General features: G+C 43.5%; 1 protein-coding gene across 6 annotated transcripts in view; it reads right to left on the bottom strand.

Moving 5' to 3' along the window:
• The window catches only part of CACNB4 (calcium voltage-gated channel auxiliary subunit beta 4), a 113,211-nt gene that overhangs the window by 50,223 nt on the left and 38,071 nt on the right, over positions 1 to 24,917 (bottom strand). Inside the window, exon 1 of one of the 6 annotated variants that reach the window (XM_054830287.1) lies at positions 20,135 to 20,402. The exons of the other annotated variants lie outside the window; for them this stretch is intronic. Coding sequence (XP_054686262.1) covers positions 20,135 to 20,179 — 45 coding nt within the window. The 5' untranslated portion in view covers positions 20,180 to 20,402. Of the gene's footprint in view, positions 1 to 20,134; positions 20,403 to 24,917 lie in introns of those variants that run through there. 6 annotated transcript variants of the gene reach the window in all.

Genomic DNA, 24,917 nt, shown 5'->3' with positions numbered 1-24,917 from the left:
TTGAATCTCTTCCCTTCCCCCCCCCCACCCCCTTACCTACCTTCCACTGGATTAAATTTACTCTGTGCAGAAGACCACAGTAAGTCCATACACCACCTCAAAACCTACTCTGTGGGAGGTTTATACATGGATAAACCATCGCCCACCTTTTGCCAAGGATGAGTTTCATTCAGCTAGTGGCAAAAATCAAGCTAGGAGTTCTGGACACAGCAGATTTTTATCTAGAAGCCTTGTTTTTACAGACAAGGAAAGAATTATGCATTAGAATTTAAGTTTCTGATCACTTAAGAACTATCCAACACTCTTCAAACTGCTCCCTGGAAGAAAAAGAAAGCCATGAAAATGTAAAGTATTTGAAATTTATTTTCTACCTCTGCCTCTATTTTTCTTCTGGTGAACAGACTACGATCTGTTTCCAAAAAGCTAATTCATAGAGGGAGCTGGAAGTGACCAACCAGAAGTTTGTTACTTATGCTTTCCTCTGTGCCTGAGGATGGCTGGTATTTCTGCTGATTCCTTTAGAAAAAGAAAAAAATAGAGCGCTCAGATATAACAGGTAAGTTTATTTTCCTGGAGGACTGTTCAGCAGCATGTGGACACCTGACAGTCATTTTCCTCAGTACGTGCTGTGACTCTGGTTTCTATTTCACAGCTTACGTGCAAAAGGGACCTTATTTTAGTAAACGGGACCCGAGTGCAGAAGCTGATGGCACAGAAACAAAGTAGGTAGGGTGAGCCAGATTGCCGCTCTTTTCAAATTGCTGCCCTCGCAATATGGTATGCATGGAGGAGACTCACAGAGTTAGATTGCCAAGTGGCTAAGAGACAACCACCAGAGCGAGCACCCTCGCCACCACCTCCCTCCTTGTCATCTCTTCTGCACAGCACACTTACGCTGACTTGGCATTACTGGAAAGGGTAAGGAGTGTCAAATGAAGGATCTCAAATTCTTTTCTCCTAGTCATTGGCTAAAGTGATTTTTCTCAACTTTCCAAAAAACAGTACATGTCTCCTTGGGTTGCAAACACAGAGAAAACTTCAGCCCCCAAAGCACAAATGTTCAATAAAATCTTCAAAGTATTATAAATGCAAGTAAAGAAGTGGAATTTTCCTCGAGACCTCATTGCCAAGAAGATCCTAGCCACCTGTCTGTTTTCACTGAGTGCTTTTCCTAATTCAAACAGTTAAATTAAAGAAGATACATCTTTTTAAGGATTTTTATAATTACAGTGTCCCAATTTTCTTCTAGCGTGGTGTCACCACTTCCCACACCATCAGTTTTATACAACCAAAATAACCCTGAATATTTCTTTTTATTTTTTAAACAGAAGTGGTTTAGAACATGCTGAACTGTCTCACAATTTGACCCAAAGCTGATTTGGTAAAACCACACACTCACCAACGGTGCTCAAGCAGATGGGTGGTTGGCTTTTGCCCTGCGGGTCTGTAGGGTACCAGTCACTCCAGCTCTGTACCAGGCCCCCATCAAATTCCAGATAGCATATGCTTTGTAATCCTTCACTGAAGAAACCTGGTGGGCAGCCAAACTCCACTTATTACACAGAGGACTGCAGCTCTCCACTGTGACAAGTTATATTTAGGTGGCAATGACTTCCTCTGAAGTCATCCCATCCACTTTGCTTTTGCTCACCTCTCACGGGTTTTGCTAAGGGTCTCACCAGGGCACAAAAAAATCAAAACAGACTTACATCTTCAATGTAATTATAAGAAAATTACTTTGTTTTAAATATTCACACTGTGTAGTGAATGGGAAAGAATTGTGACATGCTGTTATGGTATTGTTGAAATGAATTTCATGCTGCTTAATTTAAGCCAAACAACTGATAGGGTTTGGGCTAAGGTTTAGTATGTTGTGTTGTATTGTGGTTTTAATTAGCTTCTTCCTTCCAAAAGCTTCCAAACTCGGAGGCTTAGAAACCGTTTTAAACACTAATAAATGACGCATACAAACAGAGCTTTTTTTTTTTTCTTTTTACATTTTCCACTCTTCTTTTTCTGTATTTTTTTTAGGGTACCATCTTACAGCTGCCATGATCTCTTCTTATCTTTCTTGCAGGAAGGACCAAATTCTGAAATCACATAACTGCTGAACTCACAATAAGCTATTATATACTGCTAGAAATATCTTAGTAAGAAAAAGCCCTAATTTTCAAAGTACTATGCACTCTGTAAATAGCAACTCCTTTCCCCAAAACCTTACAATCTAAACACTACATGCTGAGAGCAAAATACAAGTGAAAGGGCATCTTGCTATCACCTACTGAGGTAATATTTGAGCGACACTTTATGGAACTTAATTGCTGTAATCAATCCAGGACTCCAAGGACTTTCTAGGACCTCAGGGTTATTACAGTCTGTACTTTGCTGCCCACTGGCTGGATGGGGCTCCACAGTGATAGGGCTGGAAATTCAGCGTGCCAAATTACAGCAACTCTGACGTATTCCTGCAGCTATGAGACTGGTGAAAAACTGGTAAAAACACCTGTGTTTGGAGAGGTACTTGTTATTATCATGTATTCTCAGGTGGTTTCTAAGACAGACCAACAAAACACAGGACAAACAAACAACAGTTTATTTTGGGGAGATTAGAAACAGGAACAAACAAATGTCAAAGATTTTAAAAAAATTTGGGATGCCACTGGCTAAATAATCTCTCCATATATTCACAATAGGAAGGTACTAAGTTATGCTTCTTAGAAAAGCAAATGCAGGAAGAGGGAACACTCAAAACCTTAGTCTACATCTGAAGTCCAGACACGGTAAATATTTTTTTTGGTACATAGAGTGGTCTGCACATATTTTCTCAAATTCTTATGACTACCATGAATTTGTGACAAAACTATTTCAATTGTACGTAGTACAACGGCATTTGACAGCTAGTTAAGAGACTTAAAAATTAGGAAGTCAAAGAAAAAATCCTTTATTTTTTTTTTTAATAACTGCCTCTAGTATTACCTCAAAATGGATACTTAATTAAATGGCTTAGGAGAAACAATAGTTCAATATTCCTTCTTACTAGCATCCAATAAGCATTCCAACCAAGAAAAAAATCCTTTGGGAATCACTATCATACCCACAACCTCTTTCATTTGACAAAAGCAGTAGCAGAGAAAGACACCAAAGATCTGTGCAAAACATTCTGTGCAAAAAGCTCCTTCTCGATCAAAATTCTCACATGCATCAGTAACACAAATCTACAGAAGCAGCAAACCGGACAACTTTAAGCACCTGGATATTGTTCTTTGCTGAAAGAAGAAAAAGAAAAGCCTTGTCAGGAGTGGAGTCTATCAAAAGCTTGACAAGATTTAAAAACCTTATTTTGGTCTAAAGCTTTTGCCATTATTTTGGGATATTCCAGAAGAAGTACATCTGCTGAAAACAAATGTCACTGCTGTCAAGGATTCTGCTAGTGCCCTATAAATCTTCACTGAAATGTAACCAAAAAGGCAGGGAATGGGTATGATGCTAGAGTGAAGCCAAAGCCTGGTCAAAGGTACAGAAAAATATCCAGCAGAAAAAAGAAAAATGTTCAAAGATCATTAACCAGATTATGAAAGTCACAAGTAAGGAACTAAAGTCCATAAGATGGAGGATGGTTACTTCTTCACAACCACTCTTACATTGACATTACTCTGAGTCAGTTCCCATTAGGTAGGTACGCATCTCACTGAAGTCAGATGCCAAGCCCTTCCTTGCACTTCCAAAGAAAGTGAAGGACGAGAGGAAGGATGTAAACCAAAAGCCAAATTCCCTTTCTCCTCTGGGCTAAACCAAACGACACCCCCAGGGCTTGATTCTTGGGGAGACAAACTGCTCACGCTGGACAGACAAGCCCTCAACTTACACTGCAGCTGTTATAATAAAACATTTCAACATCATGATAACATGATGTTGATCTAACCATATACATAAACAATACTCATATTTGCCTCCTGTAACAGGAGAGATTTGGGGATGGACATAGCTCATATATGTATTAATGAATTCGTGGCACCCCTTGCAGAAGACAGATCACAAAGAGATCTTCATGCTCCAGAATAACTCACTGCAAGTCCAGGTGCCCTGTGCTGCTGGCAGGAAGGAAAGGCTTGCATTAAACTCACATGTTCTGTAGCGCATTTTAGCATTAACTGTTTCGTACTTCATTCTTTAAGTGCATTTGCAGGGAGTTTTCCATGCCAGAAGCTCACTCCCTGGAAGCTATAGGGTTAAACGCTCCTCTGGGATCAGGTCTGTGTTCAGCTGCAGTGGCTGCTGTGTATATCCTACTTTCTGCAGCACAAAACCTGCAGGAGAATTCAATTACTAAAGAGTTCTCCCCCAGTCCGTTTTGTAAATCCTCTTGTGTGCCATTAGCTCCATGCGGAGGGCACAGCGTCGCTGTACCCTGTTGTTAAACCAGCGCTTCTTCCTGTGCCCAGCAGCTCTCTCCTCAGCTTGGCAGCAGGTGGGAAGGCTGCAGAGACAGCAAGCAGCGTGGAGGAGGAGGAGGAGGCCTCACGCTGCGCTCCAGTAACCTCTTCCAACCCGCACAGCCGCAGAACTGATGAGCCCCCCTGGGAACACAGCCAGTCTTCCCCACCGAAGGGACGAGCCAGCACAGCACCATCTTCGGAGAAAGAGGCCGCCAGTGGCAACTGGGGGTGGCAGAGGCCACGCGTGCCCCGGTTCTCCCTTGGAGTTTCAGAAGCACGAGCAGTAAGCACAGCCGAGCCTTTCTGAGACACGGCCAGGGAGGAGGCAGTGCGCCTGCTGTGTCCCCAGCGTGGGCACCCCAGCCAGCGCAGGCTGTACTGTCACACATGTATGGAGGAGCTGAGCACCTCCACATGAGATACCCGCGCTTGCCTTCCACCCCATTGAGGATTTACACGACCCTCCTGCTCAAAGTGATCTCCTAAAGGAGGATTTTTACCCAGTTGTACCAGCAACACACAGCAAAGAGAAAAGGACAAAATTCTGGACTCTCCCCTCTCTGCCCTCTCCTTGGAGGTTGTTTCACATACCTCCTCTCCAGAAACAGGGCCTGGGAGTCCCGGGCTCCTATTAAGTTCCTACTCCACTGTACATCTTTTCAGGGCATACTCTGGGCAGGGAACTGCAGAGCGAGCACGCTGTCATCACAGACACAGCCAGGATGCAAGCTGTTCCTTGTTGACATTTGTATCTGTATCACTCTTGAGCTGCGGTCCTGCTGCCCTAACGCAGCTCCTTCTGTAACTCTCTATACTGCAGCTCTTATGTCAGTCTCAAATTTGGAAAAGAGCTGTGCAAGCCACACTACTGAAATACAAATAAATTACCAAATTAGTAAGAGGTACTAGTGAGAGGGGAAAAAAGGGCTGAGCCTTAGGGAGGAGCAACTCCTCTTCCTCCTCATCATCCCCAAGCAGCAATCCCTCGTGCAGCTTGGCCAACTCCCTCCATTCTGACGGGAGGAACGATAACAGGATAACAGCAGCTGCTGAAAGAGAGAAAACCGGAAAAGAGCAGGATCTAGCTCGTTCCTTCTGGCAGCTGTAGCTCCTCTCTGGCAGAGCCTCTCACAGCCAGGCTCTGTGTCAGCAGCACCATTGCAATTCAGAGCAAAGGCAGACAGGGACTTGCTCTAGGAGAAAGGAGCGAAATAAAATAAAAGCAAAAAAACCCCAAACGCCTCTAGGATCTCCAGAGACTGCGGCGTGTATCCAACCAGGCAGGCAGCCACTTGGGAAACCACTTTGCTGATTTCCTTCCTGAAAAGGTTTGATGGGGGAAAGCTGGTTAATCTTCCAGGTGTCAGGAAGTAGCTTTTTTTTTTTTTTTTTGTGAGAAATGCAGCAACTGCAGTTGGGTTAAGAGGCAATACAACCAACAGGAGGAATTACTTAATAGCTGGAAAAAAATGAGCAGGAATTAGGACTTTTGGGCAGCACTTCCCTGAAATACATTAGTCTAAGCTCCACTGAATCCTAGGCTCTCATTCTGGTTTTATCCCTCATTTCAGTTCTGGCCCCAAATTTCAGAGTTAATGGGCATGTGTAATTTCTATTTAGGCCAGATAGGTTTGAAAATGTTCAGCAAAATCGGCCTGAAAAGCAGGCTGTAATGACTTTGGACATACCGCTTCACAGCTCAGTTTTCAGCAAAACGCCACTGCAATGTTTCTATTTATTTACATCATTGTTGTTGTTACTCTGAGGATACAGACTAGGATTTCTTTATCTGTAAGAGATTAGACCATCCAGAAGAAAGGTAGCATAGCTCTACTATTTTTTTTGTTGTTATTGAAGAATGTAAAATATTCAATTCTGATGTCAAAGAGATCTCACATATCTTTTATACATTAAATTCTTGCTTACAAAAGAAGACACAAAATACCTGTGCAAAGTTACATTCTTTTGAATGTACTTTCCCCCTTAAGCAGGTATCACTTGCATGTAGAGAATCGAGTAAGATATCTTACAAACAGAAGCTTCCTCCTGCAGACCACGAAAAGTCTCTGGAAGTATGATATTTTGGGGCGTTATAGCCAAGCATCCTAGAAATAGATTTGAGTACTGAGCATATTATGTATTAAAATGACTGTCACAATCATCCCTTAGATATCATGACTATAACTTTAAACTTGGTGAACACCAGGGCCACACTTGGCCTGATGTAGTCAAAGACCCGAGACATTATAGTCTTAAAATTATAAAACCAGTGGCTAAGGATCAACCAGAGTATTTTGAACCTCGAACTGTACACATAAGGAAATATTTGACGTAGTAATCTTTTTCTGGACCACTCGCAACTAGTAACAACATATTCAGCAAAGCCCTCATCCTGAAGGTGTCTTTTTCAGTAGTATGCAAACTTTTTTTTCCCCCCTATCTTCCAAATACATATAGTCCAGTCAATGGGAGGCAAAACACCTCTTTCACAAAGCACAGTGCTTTACTCCTGAAATACACTGAAATATATGTAACTTCAAAGCCGTCGATTGAACACTTCGCCCATGCTGGTGCAGTTTTATCTGCAGAGTACACAGAGCACCAGCCACAGCTTCCCTTTCTCAAAATACAATATTGGAAAATGAGAGGTTCAGAAAGAACAAGAAGAATAACCAAACACATCAAGGAAGTGTTTGGACAGAAAGAGACCAAAGTTACAGGAAAACTGCTTGCTCACGGGCAGGTGTGTATGTGTGTGTACATCATTCAAAACACTGGGTACAAATTCCTGCACAACGTAAGCCTATGCAGTAACTGAATGAGCTCGGAGGATAGTATGGGACACCTCTTTCAAAAATCAGACGGAAAAGTTTTACAATGAAATGGAAAGGTGCAAATTTGATTCTAAGCCAAGAAAAAGGAAACATTTGTACGTGATATATTCAGAACAGAGTAGTGCAGCTAAAAAATTTAACAAGGTTCTCAAATATTGTAATAGATAAAACACCATCAACATAGTTGTAACTAGTGGCAGCATCAGCACTAGAAATGACATTCAGTGACAAGTCTCAAAGCCTAAGTCAACTTCTTCATTCAGTTCAGCAAAACAACTTCTATGTATCCACCACCACTCTATGAATTTTAAATTTATAACAGGAAATATTCCAGTCTGTGACTCTTTTCCTCTCTTACACTCCCACTCATACTGTAAGTTTACATATAGTAGATCTAATCTTTTAAAGGGAAAGATTATTTAATGCATTCCTGAAATGAATCCATTCTAGGGTGTAACACAATAGCTACTCGACAATGTACTAAAACACTTCCTACCACTCTACTCCTTAGGACAGTAAGTAAAAAGTAACAGACAACTGTAACCAGCTGGTAAAAACGTAGAGAGGCAAAATAGAATTCATTTATCTGTTTTTCCACCTGTCAATATCTGGTTCATTTTCTAATAAGAGATCGATAAAACGTGCAAAGTTCCAATATTCCTGGTTCTATGGTGTGCAACAAGGTCTTGAGAACATCTCAACTACAACAGGCACTACGCTGGGGACAAAGCTACTTGTCATATTTTGTTAGAAACTTTGAAAACAAATACACTTAGAAATAATTTTGCCCATTTTTCTTTTCTAAACAGACACTTCAGTAAGTACACTTTGTGACAACTGCGCATCAATAGGGTAATTTTGCTTAAAGAACAAGAGCTCCTGTGAGGTGGGAGACTGCCATGGCCCAGATCCACCAGTAAGGTACACGTGTATCTGGCTCATTACGGTATTCAGACATGAAACCAGTGATGGAGATGCCTTTTTCCCAGGGGTTGAAACTTTTCTGTGTGTGTGAAGACCAGTGTCCCAGTTCTGAAAGGCTGAACTGGAATACCATAGGACAGGGTCTGACCCTCCAGACATTGGTCCCAATCCAGACTTGACCGAGCAGCTGACACCTCAGCCCGGTAAGGGAAGTCCAAACACAGCAGCAGACGTAGTTTTCGGCTCATCAGCAGGGAGAATGTACACCAGGAGGTAGCTGGAAGCAGGCCAATTTCTTCTAGGTGCAGCACTAGCATTTAAGGCACGCTTGATGCTGCAGATCATGCTCATGCTGGTAGCTTAGTTGCTTTCCCACCCTTGACAAACCTTTCATGAATCTAGCTTGAGTCAACAGGAAGGACTGCCTTGGTGGAGGCAGGATGAGTACCATCACAGCCTGCTGAATCACGGGTACTTCTTTTCCTAGCTTGGTGTCACTTGGTGACATATTTCTGTGGTATCTGTCATTCCTGGAGTGTGGCAGGCTTATTCTTGAGCTTTCATCATGCCATTTAGGACAGAGCCCTAGGTGCCAGGAGCTTGTGCTAGGTCTCTCAGAGAAGCAGCCTTTGCTGACAAAGGCAGGGCTAGCTGCCACTGAATTTTTTCCCTTGGTGAGGTTTTCTCTGCATTGGTCATCACTGAAACTTCTCTGTCCAATAATGACACTGGGACTTGTTTTGTCAGAACCTGATGAGATTACCACTAGTTGTTCTGGAAAATAAATTTTTATCATGGTATTTCATGACCTATATTTCTTAGCAGAGACTAACTGATGATTTGTCAGAATACATCCTTTTTCCCAAGCAAGACAGAGAGACGTTCTTTAGGGGATACGCCAGTCACAGAAGGAATGTGGCTTAAAAATATTGTCAAGAAATCCCACATGGAAATTAGAAGTTTGTAAAGAAGCAGAATAGGAGAGTAACCACTATTCACAGGGTTCTCATAATAAGAGACTAGAGAATGAAAGGTTCTGAAAAAGTTTAGTTTGAACTAATAGGCCAGAGGTTTTCAGGTTGTACCCAGCTCTGTGAGGATCCAGAAGGATGCCTAGGCCACCTCACCATACAGCTCGTCCCATGAGGGCAAGAGGTGCAAAGGGCTCATTTATGGCTATAATAGACATGGCTATTAAAAAAAAAATCCTCCAGCCTCATACACACCAGGAGCACCTAGTACAGCATCTACAGCAACACATTTTCAAAGAAAACATGACATTTATGATAATGTAATCACTAACTGTGATGCCATTGTACCAAGGACAAACAGCCCATGGGAGGAAGCAGAAAGCACAAGTGAGCTGAGCAGCAAAAGAGTCAATTTGCAGGGAAATGTCCCAGCATGGAAAAAAAACCAAGAGAGGACTCAGAGAAAATGTATTTGGTATAAGCACAATTCTCTCAAAATAGAACGGCTTGTGAAGTTTTATATGAAGTGTTAGCAGCTCGTTCAAACATGCACTTCACCGCTTCAGTACTCAGCAAGATGATAGGGAGTATTTTTTTCCTCATGATTTCTTCCATGTCGCTGTAATAAATCAAATCACTGCCAGGCTGCATTCCCCATGCTGGTGAAACAGCATAACCAAGTACCTCCAGCTCTGTAACTTCTATAGCCTTTATACTACCTGACTTTTTAGGAAAAAAAACTAAACAGAAGAGCAGTCCCTTGTCCTCCACCCCCAGGGTTTTCTTGCTTTTTTTTTTCCTACACCCCTGTGAAAGCTAAAATCCTTACAGCCCTGAGGAGCAGAGTAGACCCTGTAAGCCCACCATTTCTCCCTTCTGAGCCCTTTCCTCAAAACACTTAAACCCCTTTCTGACAAGGCTAGCTTTAGAGAGAAACAGAAAATGCAGATTATCATCCTGTGCTATGCATACACAAAATCAGGCACCGCTGGTGCTCTCTGTGCTGGGTGGAAAAGCTGGGCTGACTCTGGACATATGGGTAATCGTCCAAATCAAAAATCAGGGCTTCCTGATTAGCGCCGTGGGGCAGACGAAGATGGATAGGTGTGCACAGAGTCATCAGAACTTGCAGCTGGACAGAAACACCCCACTCTTGCCTCTGAAAGTCCTCCTTCAATTCTCAGAGTAACAGAATAGCTGAGGTTGGAAGGGACCTCCTGAGCCCAAACCCCCACATATACATATGTATGTATATACACATATGTGTGTGTATATATAGACACAAACCCATCATCTGCTCAAAGTGAGTATGTAAGGAACTGAGCCAAGTTAAGGAAAAACAGAACCTTAGAGGAAGGGAAGGTAATGAAAGATGCAGGAGCGAGGAAGAGAAGGCCCTGAAGTTACTCAATGCATGCTAGACTTCATTGCCAACCTGTGCAACCTGTACTCTAACCCACCCAGCTGCCCACATCTCTCGTTTTTCAAGAGCTGCTCTCTTGGGTCTTTTTCCAGAGGAGAAATCCCCTCTGACGCCCAGTACCACAAAGAAAGATGGGCACAAAACAGTACTGCAGCACATGAGCCGGTAAGCTTTAATGGGACACAGGAGCTCCAGTCCAATCTTTTTCTTCTTCGGCTTATGAAACGAACGATGACAAGTTCCCTCTAAGCCATGCTTCCAAACAGTTCCATACATAGATGATGTAACATCAGGAGTGACTGGCAGGCAGCTGAATTCATTTGGCACGCACAGGTCCATGACCCGAAAGATGTCACGAGTGAAGAGAACCAAGATGCCCACTAGCAATGGACCTCTCTCAGAGAGGGAAACTACCTGGACAAAGTCAAAGACCGTGTCTATTAACAGGCTGTTAACACTGTGCTCCATGCAGAAGCACAAACAGAAAACAGTTCACTGTTGGCATGAAAATCAGCAACAAGGCACTGTGGAAAAATACAAACCAGGATCTGATGGAAGTTTGCAAGCAAATCTTGACACCACCTGCGATCCCTACAGAACTCAGCATTCAGCCAGCTAAATTTTGAAATTAATGACTGGATTCCAAATGACCATGAACAGTTGCCAGGCTTGTCCTGTTTGTAAAGTAATCTGCATTTGTGTAAGTTGCCGATTTTTAAAACCAGGCTCTACTATCTCTGTAAATGCATACTCAATGGAAAAACATCTAACAGCTCAGTATCTCACAAGCAGAACATGTTTTAGGGAGATAGGGAAGCAAGCCATGACACCAACAAATCCTAGGTTAAGCTTTTCCCCGTGTTATTTACTATTCCTATGATGTGTTCCTTCAGCACCACAAGCCCTGCTCCTCCCTCAGATGCCCTTGAGCCGAGGCAGAGCCATTTATGCTTCCTAGCAGCGGCATTTTCTTAAGGACTGGGAAATTTTTAAAACAATCTGCAATCCAGGATCAGCACATTTGTGAGAAGCCCTTGCCATTTCAGCTGCACTCCATGGTCATTCAAGAGTTAACCGGAAGGAAGCCAAAAGCAGGAGTAAAGCCATAGTTAATTACAAACCTTAGTCCTTCATACGAACAAACAGTATTACTAAACACACACTACCCCAATTGGGTAAGCCCTTACTTGCAGTTGAAAGTGAAAAACATCCACTGTAGCTATTCCTCATTATGTTTCTTTGGTTTAGATGACTTGAAGGGGTTTTTTTTTTTGCATTTTAATGTATTTTTGCTGGGAAAAAAGTACCTCTATGGAAACAGCAGACTAATTTATGAAATTATTTATGATTCTTACTGAAATTTTTATTTGACTACCATACTATCAAATCACAACATTACATTTAACAAACAGAAGATCTAAGTCAGATAGAAAACCATTTTCATGTGAGCACAAAGCATGAGACATGGTAAGAATAGCTAATGTTGAAGTAGTACTAGAGCTTTGGAAATTTTAGTAGGAAAAACCTAAGCAAAAACACCCAATCGAACTCTCAAACAGAAAACAAGCTAACTTTCCAACCCCTGTCAGACAGCCCTACAGTCATACAAAAACAAAAATGTTAGGCAGATAATGATTCATTAGTCAAGGCAATCTATTAAGAACTAATGGAAATGAGGAAAAAAAATCTGAAACTGTCAAAAACGCACAAATGCTTTAAAAGCCGAATCCCAATGAGAATTCAGAAGACTTAATGGGCAGAGGATAATCTCTTTTTGTCAGAAATTATCGAATACGTTCCCAGTCAAGACAGACTTTAGTGCACACTTGAAACTAAAAATCCTACATAAACAAACAGCAAGTAAATAACTGGTAACAGTTAGGCAAGCAATCCTGGAATGCCCGGGTCCTGACAATACTCATCCTTTTTGGATTAAACATTAAAAACTTAACTCATTCAAATGGAGAAACAAAGAACAGCTACGCTTGAAGAGAAGCCGAGTGTCATCAGCAAACAAATGTCACTGCAAACGCCATTCCCTCCGTTCACATACTCATGCCAGGTCTCTCTGAGGAGTAACGAAGGGAAATCCAGCTGCTCCTACTGATGATCAGCCCCACAACTGAGGGTCTTACAGACCACTCACCTGCTGTTTTATAAAAGTAGACCTCCCAAAGAAAGATGACTTCAGCAAGTCTTCACCTCACTTCCCTTTGTGTCACCAATCAGGAGAAAAGCTCGACATCTCACAGACAGTCTGTATGGCTGGGTACTCAGCATGTTCTCTGTCTTACCTTATAATTAAGTTTACCTACGAACCAAGCAAAAATTTTTCAAGTATGAAAATTCCTCTGTGCACTGTAAAGAAGGTGCGTATCATCACCAGGCTTTCCACCACCAGACAATCCTGCTGACAAGCATGCTGGAAAAAAGAAAAATGCAGTGACTCTCACTAGCAGCCTTCATCCCTGCCTGCAAAATCCATCAAGCCACATAAAATGACAATCAGATCCAGACTACCAACTTTCAATCTTCAGCTTTAAAATTTCAGAAGGGACCTGTGGAAATGATGTACCCAATAACCACTGAAACCCTTCTAACCCCATTGTAAGTCCCAGGTTTTATTTGACAGCTGTATGAAGCCTTCTGCTTGGTCCCAGCTGCTCGTTGTACAAAGATGTTCTATAAAATGAACCGAGTATTACAAAACTCAGTACGGTAACTGGCTCTGGGATAGCAGACAGAGATGACAAACTCTGCAGGCACAGAGAATGAATTTCAGAAGAAAGTGCAAGTGAATGCCTACCACTGCAGCCCCAGTGTACGTGCTCTGCAAGCATCACCCCTTCCCAGGACAGCCCGTCCAGCACCTCTCCTTTGAGAGGGGGAAGAAATCAGAATGTACCAGCTGCCACTTTAAATATATTTGCTGTGTAAACAGTGGACTGATGTTTTGGGCTGCAACTTCTGCATGGATCTACACTGATCGCAAGCAAGACTGCTGAAGAGTTTAAGTAAATGGAATGCAACAAGTCTTTAAAATTACTCTAATTGGAAGAGTTCTGTAGTATAATCACCAAAGAGACAGGATGAAAACCACTTCTAAATACACTTTTTTAAAATTTCTTATTCTCAGCCTACGACAACTGAGAAGATGTATATAGAGCAAGCAAAGACTACCTTTCCTTCTCCTTCAGAGATCAGAGAGGTACCATACAGAAATCCCATCAATATTTGAATATGAACTTCCCTACCAAGGTTTGTGCTTCTATAATCATGTTTTTCTACCTGAGCAGCATCCAGAGATATTCTTGTCTCAGCTGCCATGAGAAAAAGTGTACACTAGCAACAGAAGGAATGACTGGTGTGAGGCGTAACATCACTGAACTGAGGAAAGGGAGTGGAGTACACTGTCCTCAAAACACTGACACTGGCCGTTTGCATGGTGAAAACCTGTTTTCCTACTATTGTCATTTCTTTCCTAAAAATTCTCAGCCATGCTCTCTCAAGAATTATATGCAATAACTGGAGACAAAACCTGCATATCAGCATGTTTTTACACAGATGTCACATCAAACATCTGCACAGTGAAATGAATGCCCAATGCTATCACTCCGCATCACAGCGGTCTCCTTTGTGGCTCCTGTAGCATACACATGATGTCATCAAGCTGTGGTAATACCGCAATTTGTACCACTGGTTAACAAAACACTGGCACAACTCCAAGCAGAGCTTTCTACCCTAACGTATGACCAAAAGCCACTAACACTGCAGAGTAAATTCATACCTATTACCACAGATATTGCCAGTATGATAATGCTATATGCTATAACGATATGCTATATATTGTGCTGCCAGCCACAATTTCTTAACTCCCAGCTACAGCCCTGATGTGCCAGGGCTGTAGAAACTGCTACAGAGTCTAGGCAGGCTTCTGCATACACAGTCCTTCTCACTGCCCTTTTTATGGCAAACTCTGAACATTAGCTACCGGGGTCAGTCTCACCAGTGTTCAGTTCCTATAAACACCAAAGGACTTTCAGAATCTAAAATGCTTTTGTGGATCTGGGCATGATTCCCACCAAAAGTGTTTATTTAATTCTTGGTGCTAAGAGTCTGAACTTGCATAGTACCTTTGATTGAAGCAGGTCACCCTGGCTTACAAACCAGTAAACAAAAAGTCCTGCTTCTCTGGTGTACTGAGAGCCCCCTCTAGCACTGGCAGCAGGAGGCAGGCTGTGGATGCAGGGATGAGAAGAGCCTGAGGGAAACCAGAGCAGGGTTGGATGCAGGCCAAACAGCTAAGAGAAGTCAACAAAAGAAGGTGCATATACAGCTTCGGAGAAGGAGACTATGCTGGAGAAAAAGCAAACAGGTAAAAGCAGTTAACAAAAAGACCTACTACAATGTGGATATATAGGGCAAGAAAAGACCACCCTTCCTCCTCTTTTAGAGATCAGAGAGGTACCACACAGAAATCCAATCAATATTTAAATATGAACTTCCCTACTAAAAACACAGGCAGAAGAGGAAGGCATATATTAAATACCATCTTCAGTGACTTGAACACAAGGAGGAAGAAGATGACCTGAATGGGAAACACTGGCATTATTAAGCAGAAAGGCACGCGGAGCGAGTGCTGCAGTCTGTCACCAGCTCCCGCTGAGCGGTGACACTGTGCAGCACCCTCACCTCTACGGCCATGCAACAGGGGCTTCTCGCCCAAGCCGGCTCCCCAGCCCTGCCCACACCAGACTCTCTGCTAATCCCTGGCAAGGCCACCCCTTGCTCTCTCTCTGCTCTTTTGCCTGATGCTTGATAAATCCAAGCTGAACTTCTAAGCACCTACGCAAAGGCAGCTATTTCCAACAGCCCTGATAACCGATTCAAGTACACAAGATAGAGCCTCTCACGTGTTGACAAGTGTTAAACTTGCACCTTGTGAGAAGTGAGGAAAGCCGTTTCACATGCTCAGGTGTTGCTCTGAAATGAGTGCTTTGGAGGTATAAATACAAACAATCTAAAAGGGACCGGTCTGAGAGTTCCCCAGGTGCAACAAGGGTGACAGTTACTTGCAGCAGGGGTCATTCGACATCATTTGCTGGGGCTGGGAAAGACTCTGCACTACAGGGTACTTCTTGCTAATTCCAGGAGAGAATTTTTCAATGAAAAGCTCTTTCAATGGAAAATGTAATTTTACAGAAAAGGCAATTTCTTATGGGAAGGTTTCATTGAAGTTTGTTTCTGAAAAAGATGGAGTCTTTAATGAAACCACAGAGCACTGGGAAATTCTGGACTGACATACAGAGCAGCATTCAGATCCTTCCCTGCCATGAATAGACAGACACACACCTATTAGCTCACAACTGTGAAGGTAAAACAGTATTACTTGCTTACCCAATGAACCTCACTGTCTTAAGCCCCCTGTGCTAATGTTTTTTTATGTCCTCTTTTTATGTCCTCTTGTTATCAACAATGCAAGACATACTTCCCTACAAGGCAAACAAGCTTTCACTCCCAAAAGGACAACCCTGTTCAGAACTACCCAAAGCACTAAAAAAAGCCCCCCAAAATCCCAAAGTCACAGGGCAGGGCAACAAAAAAGGCAAAAATCTTCATTAGGAAGATGTTTCTCTCCATGGTCAGGTACCTTCCATCACCTGAAAACCTGCACCTTCTGGGTTCATTACAAGGGCACTTGTGCCTGCAAAAGTTGTTTGGTTCCCTATCTCTGCACCTCTTTTCTTCAATGTAGCAACTACTTTTCATCTACAATCACTGGTAGTTTTTTTTCAGCTTCAAGAGTGTAATTTTCCTCCTCCAAAAAGCCTCACACTAGCTAGTGCATCATCTACTTCACATTAATCATCGCAGCTGGTAATGGATTGTAATACCCATGCACACACTCAACTCATTTCTTTATATATACGTACAATAATAATACGTATTTTTGCCTATGTTTTATATATATATGCACACAAACACACTATAATAATAGCTTCAATTACAAAAATCATCTATGTATCTGTTCACTGTTAAAAACCGTCATGTTTGTTCCTGGTTTTAACAGGAAAATTTCACCTGCACACTTCTCCTAGAGTGTTCTCTGATCAGTTAATCTGTACATTATCTACCAGAAGAGATTAGGTATGTAAATTCAGTACATACTTCAGCTTCCCTATCTTTAAATGTTGTGATTTTATAGCGCCTTTCCAAAAGCGAGCATGTTTACTCTGTAAGCGCCATACATTGATTGTTCACCTTTTCCTCCAATGCAAATTAAAATCTGGTATGTACACATAGAACTTATCATGGGTACAGTTTTATTACTGAAAAAAACTCAGTGTGGATATTTGAAGTCACCGTACCACTCAGCTGATTTCCAAGTGTAATACCACTAGGTTAGCTTGAAGCAGTTCAGAGGCACTCAGCAACACACATCTATTTCAGTCCAGTGAAGATCCACATAAGGTTAACCCTTAATCACAGCCACTGCTCTTCTCTCTGCTTTCATCGATAAGGAACAGATTCACCGTGATAATCCCAGCCCACTAGCTATTGCCTTTACATTGTGGGGACAAACCCCAAGAAAAGAGGGTGAGAGGATTTTTGTTTTGGCCCTACCATTAGACCTAGGCACAGCTGTAGCTCCTACCACATCTCTGCTGAAGTCCTGCATGGGAGAGTGTCTAAAGAAAGCTCAGCAGCCACACCAGTTAGGCTCACTCTGGAGCGGCTGCCTTCCAAGCCGGAGGTTGAGACAGACCTTCTCAGTGAACACTGCTAGTCCACAAGGTTGCAACAACTTTCTGCTACGTCGGACATGCACCAGGATTTCCTCCAGAGAAAATGCAGAGTGAATGTGGTCTGTGTGCAAAATAACAAAAACTGGGGTAAAAAATACAATGATTTGTTAGCTGTCATTTCTTGCCATGAGTATTAGGCCATTACTACAGAAAACTGGTGCATGGATTTTATAAGGGCAAATGCCTACTTTAGGAAGATGTTACTGTACTAGAATGACTCATCTTGATATGGTTTATTTTATGCTAGAAGCATTGCAAGTAGCACAAGCCCTCAATCGCATCTCCCTGTGCTTCAGGGAATGAAAGAGCACGTAGAGTATACAAGCTCGTAGACCCTTCAGTTCACTAGCTGCGCAACATCTGGGCTAAGCCTTCCAGGTCCTAAACCCCAGAACAATACAGAGGCCTTTTCTTTAATCTTCGCACGCTCACAGTTATCTTCTCTTAACCGCAGGGAACCAGTATTCTACCCTTGATTTGTTTTTCACTATATTAATTCTATTACATTGGCTCTCTTTGGCTTGAAAGTAATACTCATATGACCCATCATGCTACCTGTTTGCCAGAATATTGTCTCAGCAGGCACTCTCAATTCATGAGTCAGAATCCAAAATAATAATAAGGTATAATGTTTTAAGCAAGTGGTTCAGGAGCATAAAGCAAACAAACGCTTGGGGAATTTTATCTACTTTGTGTCTGAGCCTTTGGGGTTTACAGCCTCTAGCTTTTCCGTATGACTATGAGATCTAGATTACTCTTGGTGGTTTGGTTTGGGGGTATTTTTTAGTTAATAAAAGCTGAGATTCTTGCATATTCCCACGATTCTAGAATTTAAGTCTATTAAAAACATTCTCAAGTACTGAGAGACTGTAAAATTACAAAAGCTGCAAACAGCATTATCACCAACTAGTTAAGAGAATATTAAGGAACCTAGAAATTACTTCTTCATCCCAGCCTTTCAAAGTGGATAGCTAAAGACCTAGTTCCTCTCTTCTGTTACTAACATGATTCTTACAATACAAATCCTAACACAGATGTTTGTGTAACAGGTAGATCTCTGGCCTTCTGCTTTCAATAAAACTGCTTAAACTGCTTTTGCTAAATAATGTTCTTGGAAGAAAACAATGAGTCTTTACTGAAATACATGGAGTTCAGCATCTCAGAAGCACCCTTGAATCCCACTAGACATTTATCTGCGTTCTCTAGTGAACTTTAAAATCTGGCTTTTATAGATAAAATATTTCTTCTACAGCAACCACTACCCAACAAGTTAGCCTTCTTAGCCATGCTACTATACTTTTAAGTTGTCTTCTTTAGACCATATTTATACTTTGCTGAAAGACATTATACCAGCACAAGACAGATTCATGATTGAGAACAGTTCCCAAGAATTCACGCTTTGCCTTACAAATGCCTGGTTTACAGAAACATCCAGTTGGATCCTGAAACACATGCCTAAAGGAACCAACACACTCATGTGCACTTGGCATGGCAGCTTGTAAGCAGCAGTAAGAGAAAACACAAATTAACACATGCATACTAAAAAGGCAGGAATTTCTAAATTGACCCAAAGCAGCACAGTTTTGAAAGAATTCAAATACATAGTTTTGAAGGATTCAAATACATGGGGTTTCCTCTCAACATGGTGTACCGCATTATTTAATTTCAATTCTGCACAGTTGTGGTTCCTCTCCCTCTGAAATAAACGGACGCTAAAACAAGTTGCTAGTACGTGAGGCAACATGTAGACAGATTACGCTTCCCAGTCCTAGACTGATGCCACCTCATTGTCAGGCGAGGAAAAAAGCCTCATCTGAAGCGATACAGGATCCTGCCCGTTCTCCTGGGGATACCACATCATACCATACATACGTCTGCATTGACGTACACTCTATTTTATGTTATAATCTGTGTATTTTGTGAGCTGGCCACAACGCCTTATGTAACAGATCCCTGTTTAATATGGAAGAGCATGTTCATCACCACGACAATCCCAGCAGTTTCCCTTGCCCCGAGTAATTCTGCCCCACGGGGCTCCTGAGCAGCTACCGCTGGAAAGAAACGCCACTTGGACAACTGCCGCTAACCATTCTTATTTTGGGTGTCAAGCTCTGACCACGGTAACGGGGGCCTCCGTGCTGCGAGAGAACCATTTTGTGAGGGATGTCACCGGCTTCCCAGCAAGGCTGTTGCAGACTGGGGTGGGGGGGAGGATCATTCCCCAACGAACAACGCCAGCCTGTCCCGGCTTCTTTTGGGCAATACACATACTGTCACACACACACACACACACACACCCCGCGATGCTTTGACCGCCTCAGCACCTGCACCGCTGCGTTGTTAATCCATCCCAAACGCGTCCACGCAGACCGGCTGGCCAGGGTACGTGCGATACAGATGGCAGCCGAGCAACTTCTGCTGCTGTTTTGTCAAACAGGCACCGAGTATTGTGTAATTAGCAGCTTTCCCTGCTACGCTGATGAACGTAACGGGAGCAGGAGCCGGGAGGCGCCTGCCCACGGCTACGGGAGCACAAACGCGGGTGACCGACGGCAAGCTCTGCCGGGACCCCCAAATACTGCTGCTCCCCCCCCAAATTATATAATGGAGGAGCATTTCGGGTGGCTCCGAGCGGCACACGCCGCCTCCAGGAACAAAGCCTGGGGGGTGCGGGGGTTTGTTTGCGGGACCCCCCCACCCCCGGCCCCCGCGGGACCCCCGCCCCGGCGGCGGCACTCACCGCCTCCGAGTCTTCAAATCCATGCAGGTACAAATTGTCGTACATGGAGGTCCGCTTGACGCCGGGCGCCTCTCTCCGTGCGGAACCGGCGCTGCGAGGCGCCGCGGGGGAGGGGAAGGGGGGGGGCCGAGCGGCGGCGGAGGCCTGTGCGGCGGCGGGGCCGAACCTGCCCTCTCAGCGCTGCGGACGCCCCAGCCGCGCGGCGCCGCCTCCCGCGCCCACCGCCGCCGCAGGTGCCCCTGCCGGCGCCGCGCCGCCCCGCAGCTCCCCCCGCCTGCCTGCCTGCCTGCCTGCCTTCCCGCCCGCCGCGGCCCGCTCCCCGCGCCGCCGCGCCCCATTGGCTGCGAAGCGCTGCCGCCGGGACACTATTGGCTGCGACGCGCTACCGCCGGGCCACCATTGGCTGAGACGCGCCGCTACCGCCGCCAGGCGGGGCGCTCCCGAGCACCGCTGCCCTCTGCCGCCGCTTCGGCAATCGCCTCTCGGCGCCCGGCCGCGGCCCTGGTAAACTGAGGATAGCGGCTGCCTGCCCGGGACCGGAGCCACCACCTGCCAGGTTGTCCGAGGAGGAGGCGAGGGGAAGCAAATAACGGGGGCATTTCTTCCTGCCTTTATTTTCCACAGCCTCACTTCTTCAAGATCCCAGAGAACAGCGGGTTTCTGAGGACAAACACACCCCAAGGTCTGGAAACAAACCAATCAACTTCCAAACGCTAAGAATTAAAAGAACATAAGTTTGGGCCTTATTCACAACTAAGTAAGAAACAAATTTCTAAAATGGGTCCTACTGGAGCTCTAGTACTGAAGTTTCTGGTTCCACCTCACTGTTTCTGTGGCATATGAGCCACACACACGCTGTACCTCACAGTACACCAGCGAGACAGGCAAACCTCATTCCACCTGTGAAGAAACCACATCCAAAGCTAACTGAGTCAGTCATGCAGTGAGGAGACCGCAAAGCCAGCTCTTCACGTGCATGTCTCTTGACTTCCCAGCTCGTATGCTTAAGCACTGAGTGTTTCTCCTTCCCAGAACATCAGAACTTGCAGTGGGCAAGTGTAACCCGAGAGAATAGCTCTATGTGATAAAATAGTAAATAAAAAAGAATTACAGGGAAATAATTTACAAGTTACTTCCTATCCTTATTAAAACAATTATTTAAAATCTCATCTTCCATGCAATCTGATCCAACATCTCTGTGTTCACAAACACTTCCTATCTGTCTTTTCCATTTGCTTCATCTACTGTTCCTTCCAAAAGCTTAATTTAGTTCTGCAAAGTTATCGCTAATCACTTGGGAAGTGTCCAACAGACATCTGAAGCAAAGCCAAAGGTATTATTCTCCCCATATTCACAATCTCTTAAAAAATTTCATCAAAGATTCCCCAAAGTAATGGTAAATCTTATTCCCAATTTACTATTTCTCCCATGCCCTCCAAGTGTTCTTAGCTTCTGTCCATATAACCTCCCGGTTTGCAAGAGCTTATATATCTACATATATAGGAAGCATAGTCCCACTGACAGCACAGAGAAGAATCTCATGGTTAAAGTTCAGGTCTGTTGAAGTGTTTTACAGGAGGATCAAGTCCCCAGTCTATGAGATCTTCCAAGGAACAGCAACTTCAACTCTAGCCCTGCGCAGCGAGCACATTGCCAATGTTAACCCAATGAACAAAACACAAGTAGTTAATTAATATTCATCTCCGATGGCTTTTCAGTGGTCTGTTTCAGACCAGACAGCACTTCTCTCAAACTGCTCTGGTGCAACAGTTGTTCAGATGACAGAAACCACTTCTGTGACTGACGCTTGCTAGCTCTTTCCTGGCCATCTCAACCAAGTGTGGAACAGCCCCAGAGACCGAGTGGCTCCTCCTCCTCCTGGGGGTTATCCCTCCAGTTACACTGGGGCTGGAGAACGCAGCCAGCATGTTTTGGGGCACTTCATGGTGGTTTCAGCAAGGCTGTTCAGATGGAGGAGGATTTCAGCTTCTAAGATTGTCTTTAAAATTCTCATTGAACTCCCTATACAGGAGTTAATGGATCAATTTTTAGGGCCTGTGCTACAGAGTGGGTCCCTTTTCCCCAGCTTGAAGATCTGTGATGTTACAAATTTAAATAATAAATACATTGTTGGTAGCAGACTATTAACATTTAAAACACGAAGGAATTTCTAAGTGCAACATCAGAATCATTTGTCAGCTCAAAATAAAAAAAGGCCATGAAATCACAAGAAGAAAAAAGAATTGTGTCTGAACTTCACATCAATTTGTAATGAAATAATTTAATTCAGAAGTCAGGGGAATCACTATTTGATTTCCAGTACTTAAATTTCACACTGTCCTTTTAAGACACAGAGGTTATTAAAAATATATATTTAATGACTCAACTTGAAAGGCTCCTAAAAGATGCTATAAAAATACACACAGCTCATTAAATAGGGATTGTACTTGAAAAAAGATCTAAACATAAGGGACAGTTGCCAACCTACTTCAAGGATTTAGCTTAGGTGCCTGAAATCCCAATCTTAAGATGTTTAGTTAGGGCAGGGGCTCTGAATCACCCCTGAGGAGCCTCCAGTTACTTCTTCCCCGCGTGCCTGAAGGGCTGCGGGCAGGTCTGGCACTGCCACCCCCCAACACCTCCCCAGGGCCACCGGCACAGGCAATTTATCCAAAAACCATGCAATGCAAACCACCGGAGGTAGCACGCTGAAGCAAGAGAAGATGTCCAGCTCTTTGGAAGTTGTCTGAAAAGTAATCAGTCTCTCAAAATATACTGAAGGAACAGGAGGCTGGATGGAGCTCGGAAACAGGGAGCAAGGGAGGTCTGCAAAGGGGAGGATATACAGGCTAAGGAAAATAACTCAAAATGGATTTCAGTGACAAGCCATCCCTATTCCAGTGACAAGCCATCCCTATTCCACGGTGATATGTAATGCAGGTATCTCTATACATGACTGCTAGAGTATGGGGCATTATTCAGTAAAAGCATGTTATGTTTTTACGGTGAGGGACGCCGTGTTACGCTGGATATACAGGTGGTCATCTCTGTTGGTTTCCAGAAAGTCAAATCTCTTTGGTTTCAACTTAGAGGATAGCTTAGCACAGGTAAAATGGAAAGAGTACAATGGGAGAGACAGTTAAAAGCTTCATCTTTTTTAGGTGAGCTTCCCAAAGAGTGGTTCAAACAAACAACAAAAAAAAAATCCACTACAATAATAGAGGAGGGTCACACATTAACTGAAGGTTTTGAAAGATCAAAATCATCCCTAGCCTGTTTCCAAAAGAGAATACAGATGTTCTGATATTATTAGGCAGGGAATTCCACTGCCTCGGGCCACAGAGAGACTCTGGAACCTATCGTAAAGCTTTAGTCTACGCTTGGCTAACACGAAAGCAACTAGCACCCAAAAACCCACCAGTCCGTGTCCATGCCCATGCAGAGCTGTGAGAGACTCAGTGAAACATGTAATGTGCAAATGAGCTGAAATGAGTCCTTTTAAGGTCTAACCCTTTAAAATACCTTTTTTTTTTTAAATGGTATCAGTTCCTGCATTATAAATTTTATTTGTATCATTCATTTATGATACTAATCTTTGAAGATTGGTAAATAGGCATTTTAAAGCACTCCCGTCTCTACTTTTAATGGGATTTAATCATGATGCGTGGCAATCTGTATAAGCATACGGGATATTCCTCACTGAGGATTGTCATCCTCTGATGATGTCAGCCGGACCACTATGAAGTACGTTTCACATGGAGGTACTGCAATATCGTATGCAGGGAGCGCATGTTGTCCTTTGTCTCAGCCGACAACTCCGCATGTTCCCAAAGGCACAGGAGATTTTGAAGGAGATGTAAACAAAAGACCAGTTTAAAAAAAATCCAGTTTCGATAGGACCTACCCAATGTGTCTCTCAAAAACCAGGCTGTCCCATCGCTGAAGATGTGTAACGTGAGTTCATGCGGCTTAACAACAAAGGTATCATTCAGAATCACCTTAAGGGCCGTGAATTGTTAGTGCTGGGTCATTAGAAGCCTCCTCTTCCTTCTCAGGACGTTTTACAGGCTCCATAAGAAGTCTGATGTTAAAAGGACAGGCTCACCAGGAAAGCGTGCTGGACTCGGAGCAGAATGGGAAACGGTTAGCAGGTAAAGTCCAGTCAATCTTGTTCCCTTCCCACACTCAGCAGCAGCCAAAGTGAAAGTGATCCCATGAAGAGAAACGCAATTACTCCATTCCCCGTTAATGGCAACCCTTGCTTTGCAAACAGGGCCGTTCAGGGAACCCAGGAGTGCCTGGGCATGTACCCAAAGGGCTTCGGATCACCTGTGCACTGAGCATCTCCTCACAGGCAAATACATATTATGGCATACTCACAACTGGCTGAAAGTCTTTGGTCTCAGACCTGTTACATGGAGGAAGCTGGTTTTCTGTGCTCCCGTTTTAATCTTGAGGTTGGAGAATGACCCCGCAAGCATGTACCTTAAGATAGTGCTACCTATAGCTGCTGTTTCAGTGTTGCTACGTGGCATTTTGAGTCTCCTAACACTTCTAACGACTGATAGATAAGTCACTGGGGATATAACACAGATAAACACGTTTTCTTCTGGCCTCAAATAAATGCAATACATAAAAATTCTGCATAAAACAAGAGCTAATAACAGTGATTAACTATACCTGCCCTCAAATACTACCTACAAAAAACTCTTCTTCAGCAGAAATGGGAACCACGCAAGGAAACCCAAGGAATTATCCCAAATAAAGAATTCCTCCTGAAGTT

This window comes from Grus americana, chromosome 6 (assembly GCF_028858705.1).
Source record: "Grus americana isolate bGruAme1 chromosome 6, bGruAme1.mat, whole genome shotgun sequence".
Taxonomy (NCBI): domain Eukaryota; kingdom Metazoa; phylum Chordata; class Aves; order Gruiformes; family Gruidae; genus Grus; species Grus americana.
The sequence above is the reverse complement of the archived record's forward strand: the minus strand, read 5'-3'. Positions and strand labels throughout refer to the sequence as shown.